The sequence below is a fragment of the Ranitomeya imitator genome, chromosome 5, assembly GCF_032444005.1.
Source record: "Ranitomeya imitator isolate aRanImi1 chromosome 5, aRanImi1.pri, whole genome shotgun sequence".
In the NCBI taxonomy this organism is placed as follows: Eukaryota; Metazoa; Chordata; class Amphibia; order Anura; family Dendrobatidae; genus Ranitomeya; species Ranitomeya imitator.
In genome coordinates, this window is record NC_091286.1 from 681,194,498 (window position 1) to 681,219,425 (window position 24,928).

At 44.8% G+C, this 24,928-nt stretch overlaps 1 protein-coding gene across 7 annotated transcripts in view; it reads right to left on the bottom strand.

The window, feature by feature from the left end:
• Window positions 1-9,527: 9,527 nt before the first annotated feature.
• Window positions 9,528-24,928, bottom strand: part of GATA4 (GATA binding protein 4) — a 133,673-nt gene continuing 118,272 nt past the window's right edge. For all 7 annotated transcript variants that reach the window (XM_069728373.1, XM_069728370.1, XM_069728369.1 and 4 more), the window contains 4 exons: window positions 20,284-20,450; window positions 13,675-13,888; window positions 11,893-12,005; window positions 9,528-10,566 (listed from right to left, as the gene is read on the bottom strand). In XM_069728373.1, the coding sequence (XP_069584474.1) occupies window positions 10,414-10,566; window positions 11,893-12,005; window positions 13,675-13,888; window positions 20,284-20,450 (647 nt within the window). In that variant the 3' untranslated portion in view covers window positions 9,528-10,413. The remainder of the gene's footprint in view (window positions 10,567-11,892; window positions 12,006-13,674; window positions 13,889-20,283; window positions 20,451-24,928) is intronic.

Below are 24,928 nucleotides of genomic sequence, written 5' to 3' on the forward strand. Positions count from 1 at the left end.
TATGGATGACTATGGACAGTGCTTTATACTTTATGGATGACTATGGGCTGTGCATTATACTCTCTCAACAGTCAGACCACTTAGTAAAATCAATATTAGGGGGTTTGGTCAAACTTACTGTAATGTACAGTACAGACCAAAAGTTTGGACACACCTTCTCATTTAAAGATTTTTCTGTATTTTCATGACTAGGAGAATTGTACATTTACACTGAAGGAATCAAAACTATGAATTATCACGTGGAATTATATACTTAACAAAATAGTGTGAAACAACTGAAATTATGTCTTATATTCTAGGGTCTTCAGAGTAGCCACTTTTTGCTTTGATGACTGCTTTGCACACTCTTGGCATTCTCTTGATGAGCTTCAAGAGGTCGTCACCGGGAATGGTTTTCACTTCATAGGTGTGCCCTGTCAGGTTTAATAAGTGGGATTTCTTGCCTTATAAATGGGGTTGGGGCCATCAGTTGTGTTGTGCAGAAGTCTGGTGGATACACAGCTGATAGTCCTACTGAATAGACTGTTAGAATTTGTATTATGGCAAGAAAAAAAGCAGCTAAGTAAAGAAAAACGAGTGGCCATCATTACATTAAGAAATGAAGGTCAGTCAGTCCGAAAAATTGGGAAAACTTTGAAAGTGTCCCCAAGTGCGGTGGCAAAGACCATCAAGCGCTACAAAGAAACTGGCTCACATGAGGACCGCCCCAGGAAAGGAAGACCAAGAGTCACCTCTGCTTCTGAGGATAAGTTTATCTGAGTCACCAGCCTCAGAAATCGCAGGTTAACAGCAGCTCAGATTAGAGACCAGGTCAATGCCACACAGAGTTCTAGCGGAAGACACATCTCTACAACAACTGTTAAGAGGAGACTTTGTGCAGCAGGCCTTCATGGTAAAATAGCTGCTAGGAAACCACTGCTAAGGACAGGCAACAAGCAGAAGAGACTTGTTTGGGCTAAAGAACAAAAGGAATGGACATTAGACCAGTGGAAATCTGTTCTTTGGTCTGATGAGTCCACCGTGTCTTTGTGCGATAGAGAAAAGTGAATGGATGGACTCTACATACCTGGTTCCCACCGTGAAGCATGGAGGAGGAGGTGTGATGGTGTGCGGGGGGCTTTGCTGGTGACACTGTTGGGGATTTATTCAAAATTCCATTTCCAGTGAATGGGGGTAGAAGATGAATTCGCGCCACAAGTTTGGTCGGGCTAAACCATTTACACTGAAGACTATGGAAGGATCCAAGTGTCCGCTGTATTACACCCCTATTTTAGCACAGTTCCTGTTTCCTTCCCGCACATTATGCATTGCTTTGGCCATTCCATTTTCAATTTATGGGGGTGCATAAGATTAGCCTTCTTTACCGTTCACCAGTTGTACATCCTCCCTCCTGGTTATTATGTGTTTTATTTATATATTTGCATATATTACATGTGAGGCGTTAGATTTTGTACAGGATAGACAAATACCCCTACTTTATAACGGAAACAGCGCCACCCCTGACCTCAGGTTGTGTCTGTTACTGCTACTTAGCCTTGGTCACACAGTAAGAACTAAACTGAGCTGCATAATACCAGACCCAACCTGGAACGTTTCTTTTTTACTTAAGTGCATTTATTTGGAACCAAAAATAATATTTGCATTTGAGTTTTTTATTTTTTTTATTATTATTATTATTATACATTTTTATAGCGCCATTTATTCCATGGCGCTTTACATGTGAATACGGGGCAAATATAGACAAATACATTAAACATGAGCAGATAACAAGGCACACGAGTACATAAGGAGGGAGGACCCTGCCCGCGAGGGCTCACAGTCTGCAGGGGATGGGTGAGGATACACTAGGAGAGGGTAGGGCAGGTTGCGCGGCTGTTCAGTATGTTGAGGATCACTGCAGGCTGTAGGCTTGTCGGAAGAGATGAGTCTTCAGGTTCTTTTTGAAGGTTTCTATGGTAGGCGCAAGTCTGATGTGTTGGGGTAAAGAGTGTTCCAGAGTATGGGGGAAGCACGGGAGAAGTCTTGGATGCGGTTATGGGAAGAAGAGATGAGAGGGGAGTAGAGAAGGAGGTCTTGGGAGGACCGGAGGTCGCGTGTAGGTAGGTACCGGGAGACCATGTCACAGATGTATGGAGGAGACAGGTTGTGGATGGCTTTGTATGTCAGTGTGAGGGTTTTGAACTGGAGTCTCTGGGCGATAGGAAGCCAGTGAAGGGCTTGACACAGGGGAGAGGCTGGGGAATAGCGGGGGGACAGGTGGATTAGTCGGGCAGCAGAGTGTAGGATGGATTGGAGTGGTGCCAGAGTGCTAGAGGGGAGTCCAGAGAGTAGGAGGTTGCAGTAGTCGAGGCGGGAGATGATAAGGGCATGCACTAGCGTTTTTGCAGTGTTGCGGTCAAGGAAAGCACGGATCCGGGAAATATTTTTGAGTTTGAGACGACAGGAGGAGGCAAGGGCTTGGATATGTGGCTTGAAAGAGAGGGCAGAGTCGAGGATCACCCCGAGGCACCGGGCGTGTGGGACTGGGGATAGTGAGCAGCCATTGACATTGATGGATAGGTCTGGTGGAGGGGTAGAGTGAGATGGGGGAAAGATGATGAATTCTGTTTTGTCCATGTTCAGTTGTAGAAAGCAAGCAGAAAAGAAGGCTGAAATGGCAGACAGACAGTGCGGGATTTTGGTAAGCAAGGAGGAGAGGTCAGGTCCGGAGAGGTAGATCTGCGTGTCGTCAGCGTAGAGATGGTACTGCATACCGTGGTATTCTATGAGCTGTCCCAGGCCGAAAGTGTAGATGGAGAAGAGTAGGGGTCCTAGAACAGAGCCTTGAGGAACACCGACTGACAAAGGGCGAAGTGAGGAGGTGGTGTGGGGGAGGGAGACACTGAATGTTCGGTCTGTCAGATATGACGAGATCCAGGAAAGGGCCAAGTCTGTGATGCCAAGGGATGAGAGGATTTGTAGCAAAAGGGAGTGGTCTACAGTGTCAAAGGCAGAAGACAAGTCCAGGAGAAGGAGGACAGAGTAGTATCGCTTGCTCCTGGCAGTTGGTAGGTCATTGGTGACTTTAGTTAGGGCAGTTTCAGTTGAGTGATGGGAACGGAAGCCTGATTGTAACCGATCAAAGAGGGAGCAGGAGGAGAAGTGGGAGGACAGTTCAAGATGGACGTGTTGCTCCAGCAATTTGGAGGCGTAAGGGAGAAGAGATATCGGGCGATAGCTAGACACAGAGGATGGGTCGAGGGAGGGCTTTTTGAGGATGGGTGTGATCTTGGCATGCTTGAAGGATGAGGGAAAGACACCTGTTGTGAGTGAGAGGTTGAAGAGGTGCGTTAGGGTTGGGATGAAGACCGTGGAAAGGTTAGGGATGAGGTGGGATGGGAGCGGGTCAAGCGTGCAGGTGGTGAGGTGTGATCTTGACAGGAGGGTGGAGAGCTGATCTTCTGTCATGGTGGAGAAGCTGGTTTTGGAGGAGCAGGGTTGAGCAGCTAAGAGGGGCAGTGGGCGCTGTGGGCCAAAGCTTTCTCTGAGTTTTCATTAAAATGTTGCACCATTTGGCTTTTACAGGTTCTTTTTTTCCCCGTACATTCAACTTTATTTTGGTCTTTGGGCCTAAATCAGCTTTCAAGAGCTTAGAATAATAATTATAAAAAAAAGATGAAAAAGTTTCAAATTCTCCCAATAACACTGTCAGAATGAACTCACTCATGGATTCTCAGTTGACTCATTCTGCAGCCAGAGACACAAAGGCTTTAGAAGACAAACTGAGATAACATTTTTCATGAAATACAATTGCAAATGTTTGCAGTCACAAAATACTTGCTTTTAATTAGGAAAAAAATATTGTCTGAAAAGGTGGACAACCCCTTTAAATACATTTTTTTTTTATCATTGCCGATTTTACTCAGACTGATATATTGGCTCCAATTATGGGGTAAATTTCGCCTACTGACTGCAGTGTAGAGCTGATATCGATCTGTTATGACCCAGCAGCTCCTGCTCCCTCCCTGCACCAATCACAGTAGCTAGGGGAGGAAGAACTGTTAGTGCGTCCTATACACACCTGCACTTGTTCTGCTCTGTGTGCAGTGATCAGTAAGGCAGAAATTGTAATAAACCATCTCTGCCTTCTCTATGGGGAGTCTGGCTGTGTCTATCAGACACTCCTGCTCCCTCCCTGCACCGATCACAGGGGCTTAGAGGAGGAAGCGATGTTAGTGCGTCCTATACTGTATACGCAGCACTTGTTCTGCTCTGTGTGTTCAGTGATCAGTAAGGCAGAAAAGATATTAAACCATCTCTGCCTTCTCTATGGGGAGTCTGGCTGTGTCTATCAGACGCTCCTGCTCCCTCCCTGCACCGATCGTGGGGGCTAGGGGAGGAAGAACTGTTAGTGTGTCCTATACTGTATACACAGCACTTGTTCTGCTCTGTGTGTACAGTGATCAGTAAGGCACAGAAGATATTAAACCATCTCTGCCTTCTCTATTCGGAGTCTGGCTGTGTCTATCAGACACTCCTGCTCCCTCCCTGCACCGATCACAGGGGCTTAGAGGAGGAAGAACTGTTAGTGCGTCCTATACTGTATACACAGCACTTGTTCTGCTCTGTGTGTACAGTGATCAGTAAGGCAGGGAAGATAATAAATCATCTCTGCCTTCTCTATTCGGAGTCTGGCTGAGTCTATCAGACACTCCTGCTCCCTCCCTGCACTGCTCACAGGGGCCGGAGGAGGAAGCGATGTTAGTGCGTCCTATACTGTATACGCAGCACTTGTTCTGCTCTGTGTGCAGTGATCAGTAAGGCAGAGAAGATAATAAACCATCTCTGCCTTCTCTATGAGGAGTCTGGCTGTGTCTATCAGGCACTCCTGCTCCCTCCCTGCACCGATCAAGGGGGCTTAGAGGAGGAAGAACTGTTAGTGCGTCCTATACTGTATACACAGCACTTGTTCTGCTCTGTGTGTACAGTGATCAGTAAGGCAGAGAAGATATTAAACCATCTCTGCCTTCTCTATTCGGAGTCTGGCTGAGTCTATCAGACACTCCTGCTCCCTCCCTGCTTTGCACACTCTTGGCATTCTCTTGATGAGCTTCAAGAGGTCGTCACCGGGAATGGTTTTCACTTCATAGGTGTGCCCTGTCAGGTTTACTAAGTAGGATTTCTTGCCTTATAAATGGGGTTGGGGCCATCAGTTGTGTTGTGCAGAAGTCTGGTGGATACACAGCTGATAGTCCTACTGAATAGACTGTTAGAATTTGTATTATGGCAAGAAAAAAAGCAGCTAAGTAAAGAAAAACGAGTGGCCATCATTACTTTAAGAAATGAAGGTCAGTCAGTCCGAAAAATTGGGAAAACTTTGAAAGTGTCCCCAAGTGCGGTGGCAAAGACCATCAAGCGCTACAAAGAAACTGGCTCACATGAGGACCGCCCCAGGAAAGGAAGACCAAGAGTCACCTCTGCTTCTGAGGATAAGTTTATCTGAGTCACCAGCCTCAGAAATCGCAGGTTAACAGCAGCTCAGATTAGAGACCAGGTCAATGCCACACAGAGTTCTAGCGGAAGACACATCTCTACAACAACTGTTAAGAGGAGACTTTATGCAGCAGGCCTTCATGGTAAAATAGCTGCTAGGAAACCACTGCTAAGGACAGGCAACAAGCAGAAGAGACTTGTTTGGGCTAAAGAACACAAGAAATGGACATTAGACCAGTGGAAATCTGTGCTTTGGTCTGATGAGTCCAAATTTGAGATCTTTGGTTCCAACCACCGTGTCTTTGTGCGAAGCAGAAAAGGTGAACGGATGGACTCTACATGCCTGGTTCCCACCGTGAAGCATGGAGGAGGAGGTGTGATGTGTGGGGGGGCTTTGCTGGTGACACTGTTGGGGATTTATTCAAAATTGAAGGCACACTGAACCAGCATGGCTACCACAGCATCTTGCAGCGGCATGCTATTCCATCCGGTTTGCTTTTAATTGCACCATCATTTCTCAACAGGACAATGACCCCAAACACACCTCCAGACTGTGTAAGGGCTATTTGACCAAGAAGGAGAGTGATGGGGTGCTACGCCAGATGACCTGGCCTCCACAGTCACCAGAACAGAACCCAATCGAGATGGTTTGGGGTGAGCTGGACCGCAGAGTGAAGGCAAAAGGGCCAACAAGGGCTAAGCATCTCTGGGAACTCCTTCAAGATTGTTGGAAGACCATTCCCGGTGACTACCTCTTGAAGCTCATCAAGAGAATGCCAAGAGTGTGCAAAGCAGTCATCAAAGCAAAAGGTGGCTACTTTGAAGAACCTAGAATATAAGACATAATTTCAGTTGTTTCACACTTTTTTGTTAAGTATATAATTCCACATGTGTTAATTCATAGTTTTGATGCCTTCAGTGTGAATGTACAATTTTCATAGTCATGAAAATACAGAAAAATCTTTAAATGAGAAGGTGTGTCCAAACTTTTGGTCTGCACTGTATACGAGGGTCCTTACATCCTTACTCCCTATAGATGTAATGTGACCTTCGGAAAGATGCCAGGGTTGTCAGGTCAGTGGCTTCTTTCCCTCTTCTCATAAAAAAAAAATACATGTCTGATCTGCCAAAATATTTACAAGAAATCTTGGTTTTTTTTTGTTTGTTTTTTTAATTTTCACCATAATGTGTGACATTAGGGGAATAGTCATACGGTCGTATAAAATCTGAACAAGATTGGAACGCACTGGACGGCCGGCGACTCTACTGACCATAGCGAGGGAGCTGTATGCATTTTTATGCAGCTGCCGCACTCAGGTCGGGAAAGCCGCCGGTCGGTCCGTGCACTGCGTTCCAATCTCGTTCCGATTTATGCGCCCTTAAGGTGAAAATGATAAATTTTAGGGAAGAAGATTTCACAAACAACTATATTCAGTTTTCCTGGGGATAATGGACCTCAAAGCCTCATCCATGAATGCTGATTTCCATTATTTAGACTCTTATTACTTCACCCACGTTGGAAGAAAAAAAAAAAATTGAACAAAATTAAATTTTTAGCAGGCTTTATTTTCTGAAATTTGGAAGGTTTAGAAGTGTCCTTTGTCACCGCTTCGTATTCTTAATGCTTTACATGAATCTTTTACCTGCGTGTTTGTGTTTTACGCCTTTTATACATCCAACTTTATAAAAAGGGAAGAAAAAAAAAAAAATTTTTTAATAACAATAGCATTTATTATTATTGGAAACCTTTAAGTTATTAAATTTACAATTTTCACTTATTTATCTTTACTAAAGACATTTTCATCAGTCACGTACATAGATCTGCATTTTTAGGAGGCGGTGAAGTTAGGATCAAAGTCATCGTTATCCCTCGACTGGCTGCCGGGGAAAACCCTCAAATGACTGAGGTCACAATCACGTACATCCATGACTCAAGGGTGTTGCTGGCATGCATGGCACGAATTTGCCGAGGCCAGCGATTGGCTGCAGCGGTCAATTGGAAGTACGTTATGTCATCACTGCAAGTAAACAAAATTTTTATTGCGTCGCCTCCTGTTGAGCTAAAGGGGTCAACTCATCACCCAAATGGGCCGCCTTCACTAGTAACTAGCCATTAGCCTTCAGTCTTCAGGCTGCCATATTGGTAGGTCCGAGGGACCAGCTGTGATGAAAGGGTTATTATTTATTAAATCTTATAAATCTAGGACTTTAATTTATGATGGGTGGAGATCAGACTTATACATCCCCCACTGATACAGAACGAGGGCTTCAGTGCCCATTCAGTCAATTCGATTTCTCCCTGAATTAATGGCATATCCTACCAAAATAGGAATTTTTTTCTCTTTCCAGAGGGTATTTTTTTGCTGTAAAAAAGTAGGAAAGCTTCTACAACCAATATATGGATAAACAACCCAAAATGCGATATCATTATTTAATGATAGATTTTTTTATGGAGTGTTACAAAATTGGGATTGCAGGAAACCAGACAGACAATGGACTTTACCATATGTAAAAAATAAAAATTCTGTAGAGGTCACCATCGGCTTTCCACCTTAGGTCACTTCCGTAAAAAGTTGGTTGCACCTCTAGACATCTATATATTGTATTTTGTTGGATTTTTTTTTTTCAACTTCCCATATATTTTGTCCCATATTGACCCAAAAGAGAGCAATCACTGGAGAAGGACATCAGGGTCAGAAGAATAACAGGAACAAGGCGAAGAGGAAGGACAACAAACCGATGGCTTGATACTTTCAAGATAATGGAGAAGACCCTGGTGGACCTATCTAGGCTTCCACAAGATCGATCTTCCTACAGATCGTTCATCCGTCAAGTTACAATTAATCGAAATCGAGTCAAAGCCCGTTAAAGACTAAAAATATTTATATACAGTATATATTGACCCTCTTTTTTTAAAGAACGGTTGTCAGTTTTTGTGCAAGTTTACGTGAAAAGGATGCACTGTATATTCAGGGATGGGCAAAGAGTTGGTTGCCTAATTTTTTGGATTGTTTTTCTGACTGTTATAGTAAGCAAATAAACTGACCCTCGAAGAGATGTAGGAGGTTTATAAAAAAATAAATATCAACGATATTAATGGCGTTTTGCTATCATTTAAAGTGATGGTACATAGGATACCTCATTAGTTTATTAAAGGTTGGGGTTCAACCGATTTGATCCCCACTGCCCTGATACTGAAAGGTTCAGTATTGGTACAGCTTTGTGTCCACTTCATTAGCTTTACACCCCACCGGGCCATCCGTAGACCGAGGAGCTGACTGCAGTGTGATGGGGAAACTTAGAAAGGGCTAGAAGTTGAGTTCAGTAAACAAGAGGATGCTCTCCTAAAGTTTTGAGCTCATAAAACCAACTCACTCATCACTACCAGCATGGTGGAGGAAATCCTAAAATGCAACCTTTCTCGGTTTGACCTTCCAACAGAGGACAAGTCTTACGTTCAGTTTTCAGAAGTCGGATCATAAAGTGATGGCATATCCTAGCAATAATCTTATTTTTGGGGGGAATATCCATTTAATGGCTTTGCATATGAAGATGATAATTTAAGGAGAAAGGATGCAAAGATCCGGAAGTTGTGTCTCCAGATCATCATCTGTTGGAATCATCAAACGCCTCAACGTCAAAAGCCACGAACCACATTCTTGTCTTGACATGTAAAGACCATGATGACCTTTGGACAAAGAATTAATAATTGGTGGAAAAAAGTTGAACTTGATGGACCTAGGTCTTTTTTCAACTTACGTAACTAAGCAAGTCCACTTGGTCTCGGTTCGCCTTGTGAGTCATAAAAAGTCGTACAGTTAAATTACAACTATTAAGTCTTCCTAAGAACTAGTCATTTTCAATACGTTTACAGAAAGTCAGGTCAACCGTTTTAAACTTTTGAAAAAGTTGAATATTTAAAATCGAGAAAATTTGAGATGATTTAGACTATGGATGGAATGGCTTCGATGGCAGTGGAGCGAAGGGTCAACGAGCATCTTACCGGGCGATGTGACCAAACACATGAAAAGTTCATATTTAAATAAATCGCAAACTTCAATTCTATCTTCATTTTACTTAAAATTTTACAAAACAAACAAATTAATGATAACAGTTTCATGATTGTCACACCTTTCTGTACGGATATAGATTTTACGGATTGATTGATGGAGTCTTCATTATCTTTTCGAGAGGACTTGAGAGTCAACCTTTATGAATTTGTCTCAAAATTCCAAAAACTGTGCAATTTTTCTGTCATTTTGTGTCTGTAAGATGTACACTGACTTCCTTTAAAGAAACATTGGAAAGGAACAGAGGAAAATGAAGACGATTCTTGCTGGTAATTACTTAGATCAAACCTAACAAAAAAATAATTATTTAACTGGGAGCAGGATGAGAAAAGACTCAACAGTGGAAGCGTTCATCGACACCCCCGTCTTGATAAAGTATGAAAAGTTTTTTGTTTTGTTTTTAAATTATGTTTGCGCCGATCGCCATAACAATAACTATAAACGTTCTCCAGACGCTTCCAGTGTTGCTCATTAATATATATGCAATTTCTCCCTTCAAAGTTTACAAAAATTTTGCTGCAGATTTCGAAAACTTTTACAGAGAATTGTTGACTTTTCTCCAGGCGCCTATTTGTCCGTTCACATTAAATACGGTCCACTGTATAAAAGTCCTTTGCTAAAAGTATAAACATTAAATTACTTTGCTAAAAGTTTTCTTGTTTTTTTAACTTCTAAGTAGCCGAAGTTTTTCTTCTTTAAGTCTCTTGAGAGCTTCTATTTTTTTAACCATTTCTTTTTTTTTTTACATTTTTGAGTGATGCCTCTCTGGTGCAGCTTTTCTCATTTTCGATGATGACCAAATCCTTGATTGATAAACCGAAAATTCCAAGGCATGACCGGAGGTGTCGAAAGACCAAGGTCGAGTCTCGCATTAGGCTAAAACCAAACTATTCCAGGAGTCATTTTTGGAGCTGGTTTGAGGAGATGTGTTGATTGAAGAGTGATGGGTCTGCGGAGAAAGCTTCAGACCCATCATTGAATGAATGGATGATGGATGGCTTGTGATGGTAGACAAAGCTGATGCCTGCGAGAAGAACATCGGTGGTGAGTATATGAAGAAATACGAGCAAGCAAAACACTTTATAGGTACACTGACGAGCTAAAGGGTATAACAAGGTTTAGGCCCAGGATAGGAGACATATATACCAGGATGGGCCAAGGATAGGAGACATATATACCAGGATGGGGCCAAGACAGGAGACATATATACCAGGATGGGCCCAGGATAGGAGACATATATACCAGGATGGGCCCAGGATAGGAGACATGTATAACAGGATGGGCCCAGGATAGGAGACATATATGACAGGATGGGCCCAGGATAGGAGACATATATACCAGGATGGACCCAGGATAGGAGACATATATACCAGGATGGGGCCAGGACAGGAGACATATATACCAGGATGGGCCCAGGATAGGAAACATATATACCAGGATGGGCCCAGGATAGGAGACATACATACCAGGATGGGCCCAGGATAGGAAACATATATACCAGGATGGGCCCAGGAGAGGAGACATATATACCAGGATGGGCCCAGGATAGGAGACATATATAACAGGATGGGCCCAGGAGAGACATATATACCAGGAAGGGGGATATATATACAAGGATGGGCCCAGGATAGGAGACATACATATCAGGATGGGCCCAGGACAGGAGACATATATACCAGGATGGGCCCAGGATAGGAGACATATATACCAGGATGGGCCCAGGATAGGAGACATATATACCAGGATGGGGCCAAGACAGGAAACATATATACCAGGATGGGCCCAGGACAGGAGACATATATACCAAGAAAGGCCCAGGATAGGAGACATACAGTATATACCAGGGGGGCCCAGGACAAGAGACATATATACCAGGATGGGCCCAGAACAGGAGACATATATACCAGGAAGGGGGATATATATACAAGGATGGGCCCAGGATATGAGACATACATACCAGGATGGGCCCAGGACAGGAGACATATATACCAAGAAGGGGCCAGGATAGGAGACATACAGTATATACCAGGGGGGCCCAGGACAAGAGACATATATACCAGGAAGGGGGATATATGTACAAGGATGGGCCCAGGATAGGAGACATACATACCAGGATGGGCCCAGGATGAGGGACATTAATACAACTTGGGAGATATTACTACATAGTGGATGGGGGGGGGGGGGACACATGTCCTTATAAAATTTGGAAAGCTACAAGGAAACATGCATCTGACCAAAAAAGGTCTCAGACTCTAGTTGAACCATTGATCTGGACTGAATCTTTTCCCACAAACCTACACTAGGTGACCAGGCCCCTTTAGGCATCAAGGAAGCATCATTTTTCTAGTACCTGAGATAATGTTGAATGTCCATACGGAGGCGTGAGTCCGGGTTCAATTTTAATGGGGCGCATGTCATCCGCAGTGATGGTAGATGGAGTGGGGTTGTCAGTGCCGTTTGGTCCTGGTAGAAACGGCATAAGAAGAACTTTTTAATCACAAACACAAAAAAATACAAAATGTAATATGAAAAGATAAAATGTGCACGAGCCCTACATTTATATGTGTAATTACTAGAGATGAGAAAATTTCAGGCTCGTTAAATTTGCCTTGAATTCCCCTGTTTGGATCTCCACGCAGACTGAAGAGAACATTGCGCAAAGTTACGAAGGAAAGACGAGGCCGGGAGGATCTGCCTTGAGGACTAGGGGGCTGCGGTTGGGTTACATGCGAGTATTTTTTTTTTTGTCACCCTACTTTTATTATACTCTAGGGCAGACCCGATTCATTTATCTATAATTACTATTTAAAAAGAAATAAACCTGTCATGATCCAGACCGGGTTTGGAGTTCCATTTTCCCTTTTTCCCGGTCTGGTCATGTCAATCAAGAGTTAACCTTTCTCAGCCTCTGTCTGGGTTCAGGTTGGCTATTTATCACCATGTCAGCTATAGTTTTTGCCTAGTGCTGCTGTAGCTGATTCTGATTGCTCTGATTGGTCCTGCTGCATTTGCTGCCTGAACTCGTGTTTGTTTTCCCCTACTCCCGTCTTGTCTCAGTGTTTCCCTTTAGTGTGCAGACTCTGGTTTTGACTTGGCTTGTATCCTGACCTGTTTCCGTTCTTTGTCTTTTGGCTTATTCGCTCCTGACCGTTACTGACCCCCTGGCTTGTCTCTGACCGTGAGTTTGCTTATTCCTTTGGTACAGCGCTACAGTCTAGGATTTGACCCGGCTTGTTTGACTATTCTGCAGCCACCTGTGGCAGCCTCACTGCTGTACTGCAGGTCAGCTATGTCTAGGTGCAGTCCTGCTTCCTTTCTACTGCCATCTAGTGCACCTACCTGCATTGCAGCAGCATGACAAAACCTAATAGAACGGAGGCTTCCCATGATAAGTCATTCACTGGGGTGTCCTTTTGTAAAGCAGTAACCCAAATATGTGACAAAGTAAAAAAATGTCTGCACTTTGTTGAAAAATAGATTTCGTTCAATTTTTTCTTTTAAATATTCATCTTTTTAATTTATACTCTGTCACAATTTCATATTAACACATCTCTATAAACCCTAATAAAGAGGATACTCCTTTTAGAAGGAAGAGCTGATACATAGAGCGACTCCCTCTTTGGAAGACACGTCATGTCACGGATTACACGGACAAACCATTGATATACATGGGCGCTGTGTAATACTTTATTTCACCTGGGGGAGTGCTGTCCGGAAATTAAACTCTTCATTGATTGCAGCTCACCGCTGTGAGAGGGACTTTCTGTAATCACTTTATAGTCAAGTTATAATTAAGGATTCGACCATTAAGTTCTGATGTATCACTTGTTTTTATAAACTTTTGTATATTTTATTTTTGCTTTAAATGTTTGTTTTTTTCCATTTTTTTTATCAATAAGGCTCTTTGTTATCACAAGAACTGCAGCGCATGTTGTAGAAGTTTGTACTAAGTAGAAAAACTTTTTGACATGGTGAAGAAACAGGAAAACGTATGAATACAGGAGATCTCATGGATTACAAAAGTGATTGTGATAAGAACTTTATCCATAGTTGATCAGTTGCCGCCTTTTGGCACTTTTATTTTATTTTATTATTTTTTTGCATGGAGTCTCATTTTTGGATTCATCAGTACCTGTTGGAGTTTTAGACTTGCTCAGATTCTTCGGTTTGCGTTTCCGTGTCTGGATTCCCTCCTTCTTCATTGCCAGGGGTCTGGGAACACCGTGCAACTTCATATATAGTCCACAGGCGTTACATACAGGCTCGCCCTCTGCATTTCGACGCCACAAGGTGGTGGTGGTTGTATGGCAGTTGGCACAAGATAGGCCGACCCGGCGGGATGCAGACTGCAAAAAAGAAGACTGACCATTATTAGTGTCCTTTATACACAGCTCAGAGTACAGCCGGCATAAGTTACAGGTTGGCCACCAGGTGGCAGCACATGTCACCTTTTTTTTCTTAATAGCATTTTTAAAATCATTTCCCCCCTTAAATGTACCTGCAAATACATTTTAAATTTAACAGTGGCCATAGACATTAGATGAAAGTGGATTTAAATTAACACTTTGGAGATGAGCACCTGTAACTGGGCTTCATAGAATATTGTATTGGGTAAGTTGACAATATGATCCAACATTTAAAGGTTCTATTCCGCTTATATACACACTATATATAATTTAACATTATATATATATATATATATAGATAGATAGATAGATATATAGATATATATATATATATATTAGTATAATTTGTTATATATACACCTTATAAATTTTAAATAAAAAGTATACTTATATATCATACATATACACACTGTAGCACGGCGGTGTTCACGCTGTGCGGTAATGAGGCAGTAATGTTCATAGCAAAATGTCTTTAATGTAAAAAAAAACTAACAAATGAAAAGCAAACGATATCCTCCGGATCGCAGCCAGGGCATTAAAAAACAGTCCGTATCGGAGACCGGTTACCGTGGGCGACTGCATCACCGTGTCACGCTGAGGGGCGCCAGGTTTTCACTTCCCTCAACTCTGTGTTGACTTCACACAAGCCGGATGTTGCAGAGCCACCTGCTCTGCAGCTTGTAAACCAACACTGAGACACCCAACCTTTGCTGCAGGGTTTTTAAATGAGATCTGTGGCCATGGGTCACTTGTAAGACCGGTCCGGAGGGAGTGAACCGCCCCACTACCATCCTGTATTTCACTCCAAAAATAAAAGCCCTTAACGGGTTTTCCTAAAAATTGCCTTGGCCAAATAACTTGACCAGGTCCACAATTACTTTTATTCTGCACTGCAACCACAGCTATATCCGTGCCTGCAATGGGCTCCAGCAGCCTCAAGACGCTTCTATGTGCATTCTGGGGGATACATATTGACCTTTGCATATACAACCTGTCACTGCCTCAACTACTCCCCCCTTTCTGTTCAAACTAGTGGGGTTGAACATTTGTAACCGTACAGGGGGCCTGTGACAGGGCATCTGCATTTCCCTGTGACTTCCCACCCAATGTTCCACTGAGAAATTAAAGTTTTGTAGGTACGGGAACCATCTGATGAAATGAGCATTCATCTCCTTTGCGTTTCTCATCCAGGTGAGGGGTGAATGGTCTGTTACCAAACGAAACTCACGCCCGAGCAAATAGTTGTGTAGGGACTCCAAGGCCCACTTAATAGCCAAGCACTCCTTCTCCACTATGCTATAATTTTTCTCTGCGGGTCTCAGTTTCCTGCTCAAGTAGGTGACTGGATGCTCATCCCTGTTCACCTCTTGGGACAGCACCGCTCCTAGGCCTACCTCTGAGGCATCTGTTGTATGATAAAGGTTTTCATGAAGTTGGGGCTGATGAGGACCGGCTGTCCACACAACGCCAACTTCAGGGACTGGAATTCTTCCTCCGCTGAAGGATTCCTCCGGATCATAACCGACTTCTTACCCTTTAACATGTCAGTTAGGGTGTCATGATCCCAATGGCAGGGGATCACTAAAGGACAAGCACAGATACAAACAAGCTCTAGGGCGATGGAACCTGAGCTGACCGCGACCCTGAACCTAACACACAAATAAAAGTAGCCGGGGAACGTGCCTACGATGATCCTAGACGTCTCGCTCCAGCCGAAGATCTAACTTCCCCTATTAGAAGAAACACAGACCTCTCTTGCCTCCAGAGAAATCCCCCACAGAAATAGCAGCCCCCCACATATAATGACGGTGAAATGAGAGGAAAGCACATACGCAGTATGAAAACAGTTTCAGCAAAATGAGGCCCGCTAAAGCTAGATAGCAGAGGATACAAAAGTGAACTGCGCGGTCAGCGAAAAACCCTTCAAAAAAACCATCCTGAAATTACTTGAACTCATGTGCCAACTCATGGTACATGAGGAGCAATTTCAGCCCACTAGAGCAACCAGCAGCAAGAATCACATATCTGCAGGCTGGACTAAAAACCAAATAAAGCAAAACACCAAAACAGGAAAATCCAAACTTAGCTTGACCAGAAGGTTCTAGGAGCAGGGAGCAGAGGTAACAAGACACACTGGATACATTGATAACCGGCGAGGAAATGCCAGCAAAGCCAGGTTAAATAGGAAACTCCCATATGCTGATGGAACAGGTGGAACCCAGAAACCCAGGAAAGACAAGTCACCCAGTACCATCAGTAACCACCAGAGGGAGCCCAAAAACAGAACTCACAACATTAGGGGTGCTGAGCTCCCAACATACTTGGGTATAAACTGGCGGCAGTACCCAAAGATGCCGAGGAATGCCCTCACCTGTTTGGTACTTAACAGCTTGGGACAGTTTTGGATGGCCTCAATCTATTTGGGGTTTGATAACCCCGCGGCCAATCACGTATCATAAGTGGAGCGCCCCATAGAGCCGAGGGACACTCGGTACCGGGTCCGACAGTTCTTAAATGGGAAGGTCACAGCAGCAGTGACCTGGTCTGTGGCCCTGGGCATCCAATTAAAGGGTGATGAGGGAATGCTGATGATAAAGTTTGTAGGGGAGATAAAGGGGAAATGTTTGTGACGCCACCTGTGGTGCTCGGCTATAGATGGCCGACGCTGCTAAGGAGTCCACTGAGGCTGATGGTAGTGCAGCTGAGATAGTTCTGCTCCCCACAGGTGGAGCGGGCCCCAGGGCAGCCAAAAGGGTGCTATTAAAGTTCTGATGGTGGTAGTGGTTAAGGGCAGACGTCGCAAGAAAGAAATGTGAGGACACAGCAAGATGAAGTATTCATGTTTTTACTTACAGTCAGATGTTATTCCCCAGCCGGTGTGCTGTGTCCTCCAGGTGAGTGGTCCAGGAAACTCTCTGGCAACTTAGGGATCCCGTCCAGAACCCCCCTTTTTATAAGCCTTTCCTGGCCATCTCTCTACACTGGTTTCCACATCCCCAGCCCAGAGTCTCACCCACAATGTCCTAAGCCAGGAACCACCAACCTGGTCAGGCGACGTCCTCTCAAGCCCCTGGATTCTTTACAGTTGCCTTTTTAGCCAGTTATGGGTGGATGTGGCTGTGGCTTTTACAATCCCCACAGCCTCTGGGTTTCTAGTTGAAATTTTAGTCCTTCCACTAGATCAGGGGCCTGTTCCCCTTTCTGTGACCTGGTCCTTCCACCTGACGCTGGTCAGCCTGGGATGCGGGCCCCACGGGTGGCTTCTGCACTTCCCGTGCCCCTAAGACCCTTTCTTCTCATTCCTGGGAGCTTCCTTCCTTTCTTTTCGTCTCACTCTCAGGAGCTGCAGACCCACGTGTTTGCTCAATTCCACTTCTCCTCAACTTCTCTTTAACTCCTCCCTTCTGTCTCCCTGACAACCCCTCATTCTCCACCCACAGCTTCAACCTAATCCCTCCCTGGCCTGGGGAGGTCTGGTGTTGGATGTAAGTGTTACGGTTCTGTACAATGTCTTCACCTTACCAGGGAGTTGGGGTACCACACCTCTGGATGAGATGCAGTACCTCTGTGGCGACTGGATCTTCAGGGGCGCCACATAAGTACCGGGCTTCTGTGAGTCCTATCACGCATTTCTGAGAGAATCCAGCACTGCTTGCACCTGGGACAAGTGGGTATTCCAGTTGGTGCTAATGATGACGATATCATCTATATATGCCGACACGTACTTCTGATGAGGCTCTAACACAATGTCCACCAGCCTATGGACTGTAGCCAGAGTCCCATGTAAACCAAAAGGCAAGACAACATATTGATAGAGACCCTCTGGTGTTATAAAGGCGGTCTTTTATTTTGCCGATTCTGTTAGTGGTACCTGCCAGTAACCTTTGGTGAGATTGAGCGTGGTGAAGTACTGGGCCTCCCCCAGTCTCTCAATTAGCTCGTACACCAGGGGCATGGGATGAAAGTCAAACTTTGACACCTCATTCAATTTTCTGAAGTCATTACAGAATCGTAACGACTCGTCTGGCTTTGGAATTAGTACAATGGGGTTAGCCCACTCACTCTGGGACTCCTCAATGACTCCCAGCTGGAGCATTTGCTTCACCTCGGCTGTGATGGCTTGCCTCTGGGCTTCTGCCACTCAGTACGGTTTCATCCGTACCCTTACCCGGGACTCGGTGACAATGTCATGCTGTATCACGGAGGTCCGCCCTGACAGCTCTGAGAATACGTCTATTCCGTTGTACCAAAACCAGAGCCTCTTGTCGCTGCTGTTTTGTGAGAGCGTCATTGATGTTAACGTCACCCCCGGCCACGTCCTTGGCCGGTGGCAGAGGATTCGCCGTTGGTACGACTGGAGTCGCCTCTGTGACCAAACATTCCCGGTCCTTGTAGGCTTTTTTCAGGTTTACATGGTACAGTTGCTCAGATTTTTTCTTTCCAGGTTGGTATACTCTATAATTCACTTCTCCCACCTTCCCGTGTATCTCATATGGCCCTTGCCACTTGGCCATGAGTTTACTCTCCGCGGTGCGCACTAGTGCCAACACCCGGTCCACGTCTTTAAAAGGTCCTGACCGTGGCTCTTTTATTAACTGTACAGCTCTGTGCAGCCTGGGCATCCATCAGATGTTCCTTGACTATGGGCCTGACTGCTGCAATTCAGTCCTGCATAACTGCCACGTGGGCGATCACACTCCGATGCGAAATGAGCACCTGTTCCCACGTCTCCTTAGCTACGTCAAGCAACCCAATCGGATGCCGGACGTACAATAGCTCTAACTGTGAGAAACCTGTGGAGGCCTGTGGTACCTTACGGATAGCGAGCATTAGATAGCGCAGTAACATGTCCCAATCCCTCCTGTCCTTGGAGACCATCTTTTTTAGCAAGGACTTGAGGGTCTTATTAAACCTTTCCACTAACCCATCGGTCTGTGGGTGGTACACCGATGTGCGTAGCTGTTTAATCCGGAGCACTTACATAGCTTCCTGGTCACCTTGGACATAAAAGGAGTTCCCTGATCTGTAAGGATCTCCTTTTGGTAGGTCAAGGCGGCAGAACAAGCGCTTGGTTTTGCCGAGGTCTGACAAAGTGGTATCTCCTCTGGGTACTGCGTGGCATAGTCCACTACGACCAGTATATGTTGATGGCCATGGGCACATTTCACTATAGGCCCCACCAGATCTATTGCTATTTGCTCAAAGGGTACCTCTATAATAGGCAGATGCACCAATGGACTCCAGAACTTCTCAATGGGTGTGGTAAGCTGGCACTCAGGACAGGACTCACAATATCTCTGGACCTCAGCATAAATCCAGGGCCAAAATAACCGCTGCAGTATACATTCTAGGGATTTCTTTACTCAGCATATGTGGGTGTGAGCCATCTCTAGCACGGCCCGACTGGGGCACCACCAGTTGTTCCACCACTTCATCCCAGATTTTATCAACCCTATACAACAATTCTTCGTTGATAGCCATGCAGGGGGAAACCATTTCTGCACGCGAGTGCTGAGCCACCTCATTTAGTTCCATCACCCTTTCTCGTGCCAGAGTGGGATCCTGGAACTGAGCGATCCCAAACTTAAGAGGAGACGCTTCCAGCTCAGGATCAACGTAGTCTCCTCGACCTCTCCTGCCAACACCTCTGGGGGAATATGGCAGCAGAAGCCAATTTAAAAAAACAAACAAAAAAAAAAACAAAACACAAAATATAAATTTGGAATTTCCATAACCATACTGACACAAATAACAAAATTACCAGGTAATTACCAGACAATAAAATGTCTGCATTTAACAATTTCACCCCACTGTATATCCAGTTTTTCGGTACATAACGAAAGGTGTCATTCAAAGCTTCCACTCATTCCGCAAAAAAAATCAAAGCATCATATGGGTCTGTCAATGAAAAAACAAATAAAAAAAATCATGGCTCTTGGATGGCGAGGAGGGAAAAAAAAATGCTGGAGTTAAACCTGTAAAGCAGAATTATTATTGACTATATTAACCTGGGGCTGCTGATACCAGTCAGCATCAAAACAAGAAACAAGACAAGATTAGTCTTCAGATGACCAGCTTTTATGAAAAAAATAAATAAAAATAATATTTATTGATACTCTGTCCGGAGAGGTTTATGATGTATGTGTCTCTGTGTGGACATCTAGTGGTTGCAATGTGAACTGCAGCCTGTTGAGGGTTTTACTAATATGTTAAGAAAATGTATTGAATATTAATTATGAAAAATTGGCGTCAAAGGGAGATCCTGTGTAAGGTGAAGAGGGACACGTCTGTATTATAGTTCTCCGGCTGCTCGAGACTAGAAGATAAACCCTTACCAGCCTTCGTTGGGGCTTGATCAGCGGACGGTTGATGCCATTCATCTTATGATACAGTCCACACGCGTTGCACAGGTAGTGGCCGGTACCATCCCTCCTCCAAAGAGGGGTGGACATTGCTCCGCAGTTGACACATTCTCGGCCTTCGGCGAAATCATCAAAAAATTCTGAAACGAAAACAATGGACGTTGAAATAAAAGAATTCTAGAACATGTATTATTCTCTAGAGTCAAGATGCAGGACCCTGGTGCAGCAGCCACGTGGCCATATTCCGTGGCCTGTGATGGGAGCCGTGCTAACCTACTCCTTCCAGCCAACATTCCCGGCGCCTCTTCTGAATAGCACGCCTGTTAGGACACCATCACATAGCGCCTACAGATCAGAGGAGGCATCGGGGATTCTGGTAAGTAGGGGGAGGCTGGGTTACCGGGGGTTAACACAGAGGAAATATTTACTACATGTCACCTGCAACAATGAAACCGTAACAACAGCCAGTGACAACTATAACAGTCTTTTCAGGAGAACTTGCAGCGGAATGTTGGGTTTTGTCTCTAGCTCCTCCCACTACCTCCTCCATAGAATCTTGTAAGCACCAACTGTCATCCCCTATGTCTGTAATGTGAAAATCAGTGTTCAGTCCGAATAAACAGACTAGAGCCTGATAAGATACACTGTATTAAAGTTTCTAATTTTCTTGTGTACTATGATAGATCTATAATATAACGCTGGGAGCGTCACTCTGTCCGAAGCCTTTATAGACTGCACAAGCGCAAGCACCGGCGCAGTCTGGACCCCAGAGTGACGCTCCCAGGAGATTGCGGTATGCGTAAACACTGAACGCACACCGCGATCTCCACCGGAGAAGCAGGGACCGCCAGGAGGGTAAGTATATTCACCTATCCCCTGTTCCAGCGCTGCGTGCGGCTCCTTCTCCCGGGTCCTCTGCCGGTGACGTTCACAGTTCAGAGGGCGCGATGACGCGCTTAATGCGCGCCGTTCTCTGACTGACCAGTCACAGCCAGAGGAGCCGGAGGACAGAGCGGCGCGCAGCGGTGGAACGGGACAGACAGGTGAATATAGCAAGTGTCGGGGGCCTGAGCGAGCGGCGACTCCGGCACGCCGGTGTCCCCGCCTGCTCAGGCCCCCCAGCATTCGGCGCCCAGCGACGATAGGTGAGTATGGTATTTTTTTTATATATATATATCGCAGCAGCATACGGGGCATATAATACCATGGAGCATCTTATGGGGCCATCAACCATAATGGAGCAAGATGGAAGCAGCACATGACAGAACGGGGGAGCAGGATGGGAGCAGCACATGTCAGAATGGAGACCATATACCAATATAAATGCTCGCCACCCGGGCGTAGAACGGGTTCAATAGCTAGTATATATATATACACACACATATGAGCAATTGTTAAATAAATGTATATACACTAGATGGTGGCCTGATTCTAACGCATCAGGTATTCTAGAATATGTATGTCCACGTAGTATATTGCACAGCGACGTAGTATATTGCCCAGTTACGTAGTATATTGCCCAACGACGTAGTATACAGCACAGAGCCACTAAGTATATTGCCCAGTCATGTAGTATATTACCCAGTCACGTAGTATATTGCCCAGTCATGTAGTATATTACCCAGTCACGTAGTATATTGCCCAGTCACATAGTATATTGCCCAGTCACGTAGTATATTGCCCAGCCACGCAGTATATTGCCCAGTCACGCAGTATATTGCACTGCCACGTAGTATATTGCCCAGTCACGTAGTATATTGCCCAGTCACGTAGTATATTGCCCAGTCACAGAGTATATTGCCCAGTCACATAGTATATTGCCCAGCCACGTAGTATATTGCCCAGCCACGTAGTATATTGCCCAGTCATGTAGTATATTGCCCAGCCAGGTAGTATATTGCCCAGACAAGTATATTGCCCAGCCACGTAGTTTATTGCCCAGTCATGTAGTATATTGCCCAGCCATGTAGTATACTGCCCTGTCATGTAGTATATTGCCCAGTGACGTAGTATATTGCCCAGTCATGTAGTATATTGCCCAGCCACTTAGTATATTGCCCAGCAACGTAGTATATTGCCCAGCCACGTAGTATATTGCCCAGCCACGTAGTATATTGCCCAGTCACGTAGTATATTGCCCAGTCATGTAGTATATTGCTCAGCCACATAGTATATTGCCCAGTCACGTAGTATATTGCCCAGCCACATAGTATATAGCAGAGCCACATAGTATATTGCCCAGTGACGTAGTATATTGCCCAGCCACGTAGTATATTGCCCAGTCACATAGTATATTGCCCAGTCACGTAGTATATTGCCCAGTCACGTAGTATATTGCCCAGTCACGTAGTATATTGCCCAATCACGTAGTATATTGCCCAGCCACGTAATATATTGCCCAATCACGTAGTATATTGCCCAGCCACGTAGTATATTGCCCAGTCACGTAGTATATTGCCCAATCACGTAGTATATTGCCCAGTCACGTAGTATATTGCCCAATGACGTAGTATATTGCCCAGCCACGTAGTATATTGCCCAGTCACGTAGTATATTGCCCAGCCACGTAGTATATTGCCCAATCACGTAGTATATTGCCCAGCCACGTAGTATATTGCCCAGTCACGTAATATATTGCCCAATCACATAGTATATTGCCCAGTCACGTAGTATATTGCCCAATCACATAGTATATTGCCCAGCCACCTAGTATATTGCCCAGTCACGTAGTATATTGCCCAGCAACGTAGTATATTGCCCAGTCACGTAGTATATTGCCCAAAAACGTAGTATATTGCCCAGTCACGTAGTATATTGCCCAGTCACGTAGTATATTGCCCAAAAACGTAGTATATTGCCCAGTCACGTAGTATATTGCCCAGTCACGTAGTATATTGCCCAAAAACGTAGTATATTGCCCAAAAACGTAGGATATTGCCCAGTCACGTAGTATATTGCCCAGTCACATAGTATATTGCCCAGCAACGTAGTATATTGCCCAGTCACGTAGTATATTGCCCAGTCACGTAGTATATTGCCCAGCAACGTAGTATATTACCCAGTGACGTAGTATACAGCACAGAGCAACGTAGTATATTGCCCAGTCACGTAGTACATTGCCCAGCCACGTAGTATATTGCCCAGTCAAATAGTATATTGCCCAGCAACGTAGTATATTGCCCAGCGACGTAGTATATTGCCCAGTCACGTAGTATATTGCCCAGTCACGTAGTATATTGCCCAGTCACGTAGTATATTGCCCAGCCACGCAGTATATTGCCCAGCCATGCAGTATATTGTCCAGCCACGTAGTATATTGCCCAGTCACGTAGTATATTGCCCAGTCACGTAGTATATTGCCCAGTCACGTAGTATATTGCCCAACCACGTAGTATATTGCCCAGCCACGCAGTATATTGCCCAGTCACATAGTATATTATCCAGCCACGTAGTATATTGTCCAGCCACGTAGTATATTGCCCAGTCACGTAGTATATTGCCCAGTCACGTAGTATATTGCCCAGTCACGTAGTATATTGCCCAACCACGTAGTATATTGCCCAGTCACGTAGTACATTGCCCAGTCACGTAGTATATTGCCCAACCACGTAGTATATTGCCCAGTCACGTAGTATATTGCCCAGCCACGCAGTATATTGCCCAGCCACGCAGTATATTGTCCAGCCACATAGTATATTGCCCAGTCACGTAGTATATTGCCCAGTCACGTAGTATATTGCCCAGTCACGTAGTATATTGCCCAGTCACGTAGTATATTGCCCAGTCACGTAGTATATTGCCCAACCACGTAGTATATTGCCCAGCTACGCAGTATATTGCCCAGTCACGTAGTATATTGTCCAGCCACGTAGTATATTGTCCAGCCACGTAGTATATTGCCCAGTCACGTAGTATATTGCCCAGTCACGTAGTATATTGCCCAGTCACGTAGTATATTGCCCAACCACGTAGTATATTGCCCAGCCACGTAGTATATTGCCCAGTCACGTAGTATATTGTCCAGCCACATAGTATATTGCCCAGTCACGTAGTATATTGCCCAGTCACGTAGTATATTGCCCAACTATGTAGTATATTGCCCAGCCACGTAGTATATTACCCAGTGACGTAGTATACAGCACAGAGCCACATAGTATATTGCCCAGTCACGTAGTATATTGCCCAGCCACGTAGTATATTGCCCAGTCACGTAGTATATTGCCCAGTCACGTAGTATATTGCCCAGTCACGTAGTATATTGCCCAGTCACGTAGTATATTGCCCAACCACGTAGTATATTGCCCAGCCACGTAGTATATTACCCAGTGACGTAGTATACAGCACAGAGCCACACAGTATATTGCCCAGTCACGTAGTATATTGCCCAGCCACGTAGTATATTGCCCAGTCACGTAGTATATTGCCCAGCCACGTAGTATATTGCCCAGTGACGTAGTATATTGCCCAGCCACATAGTATATTGCCCAGTCACGTAGTATATTGCCCAGCGACGTAGTATATTGCCCAGTCACGTAGTATATTGCCCAGCCACGTAGTATATTGCCCAGCCACGCAGTATATTGCCCAGTCACGTAGTATATTGTCCAGCCACATAGTA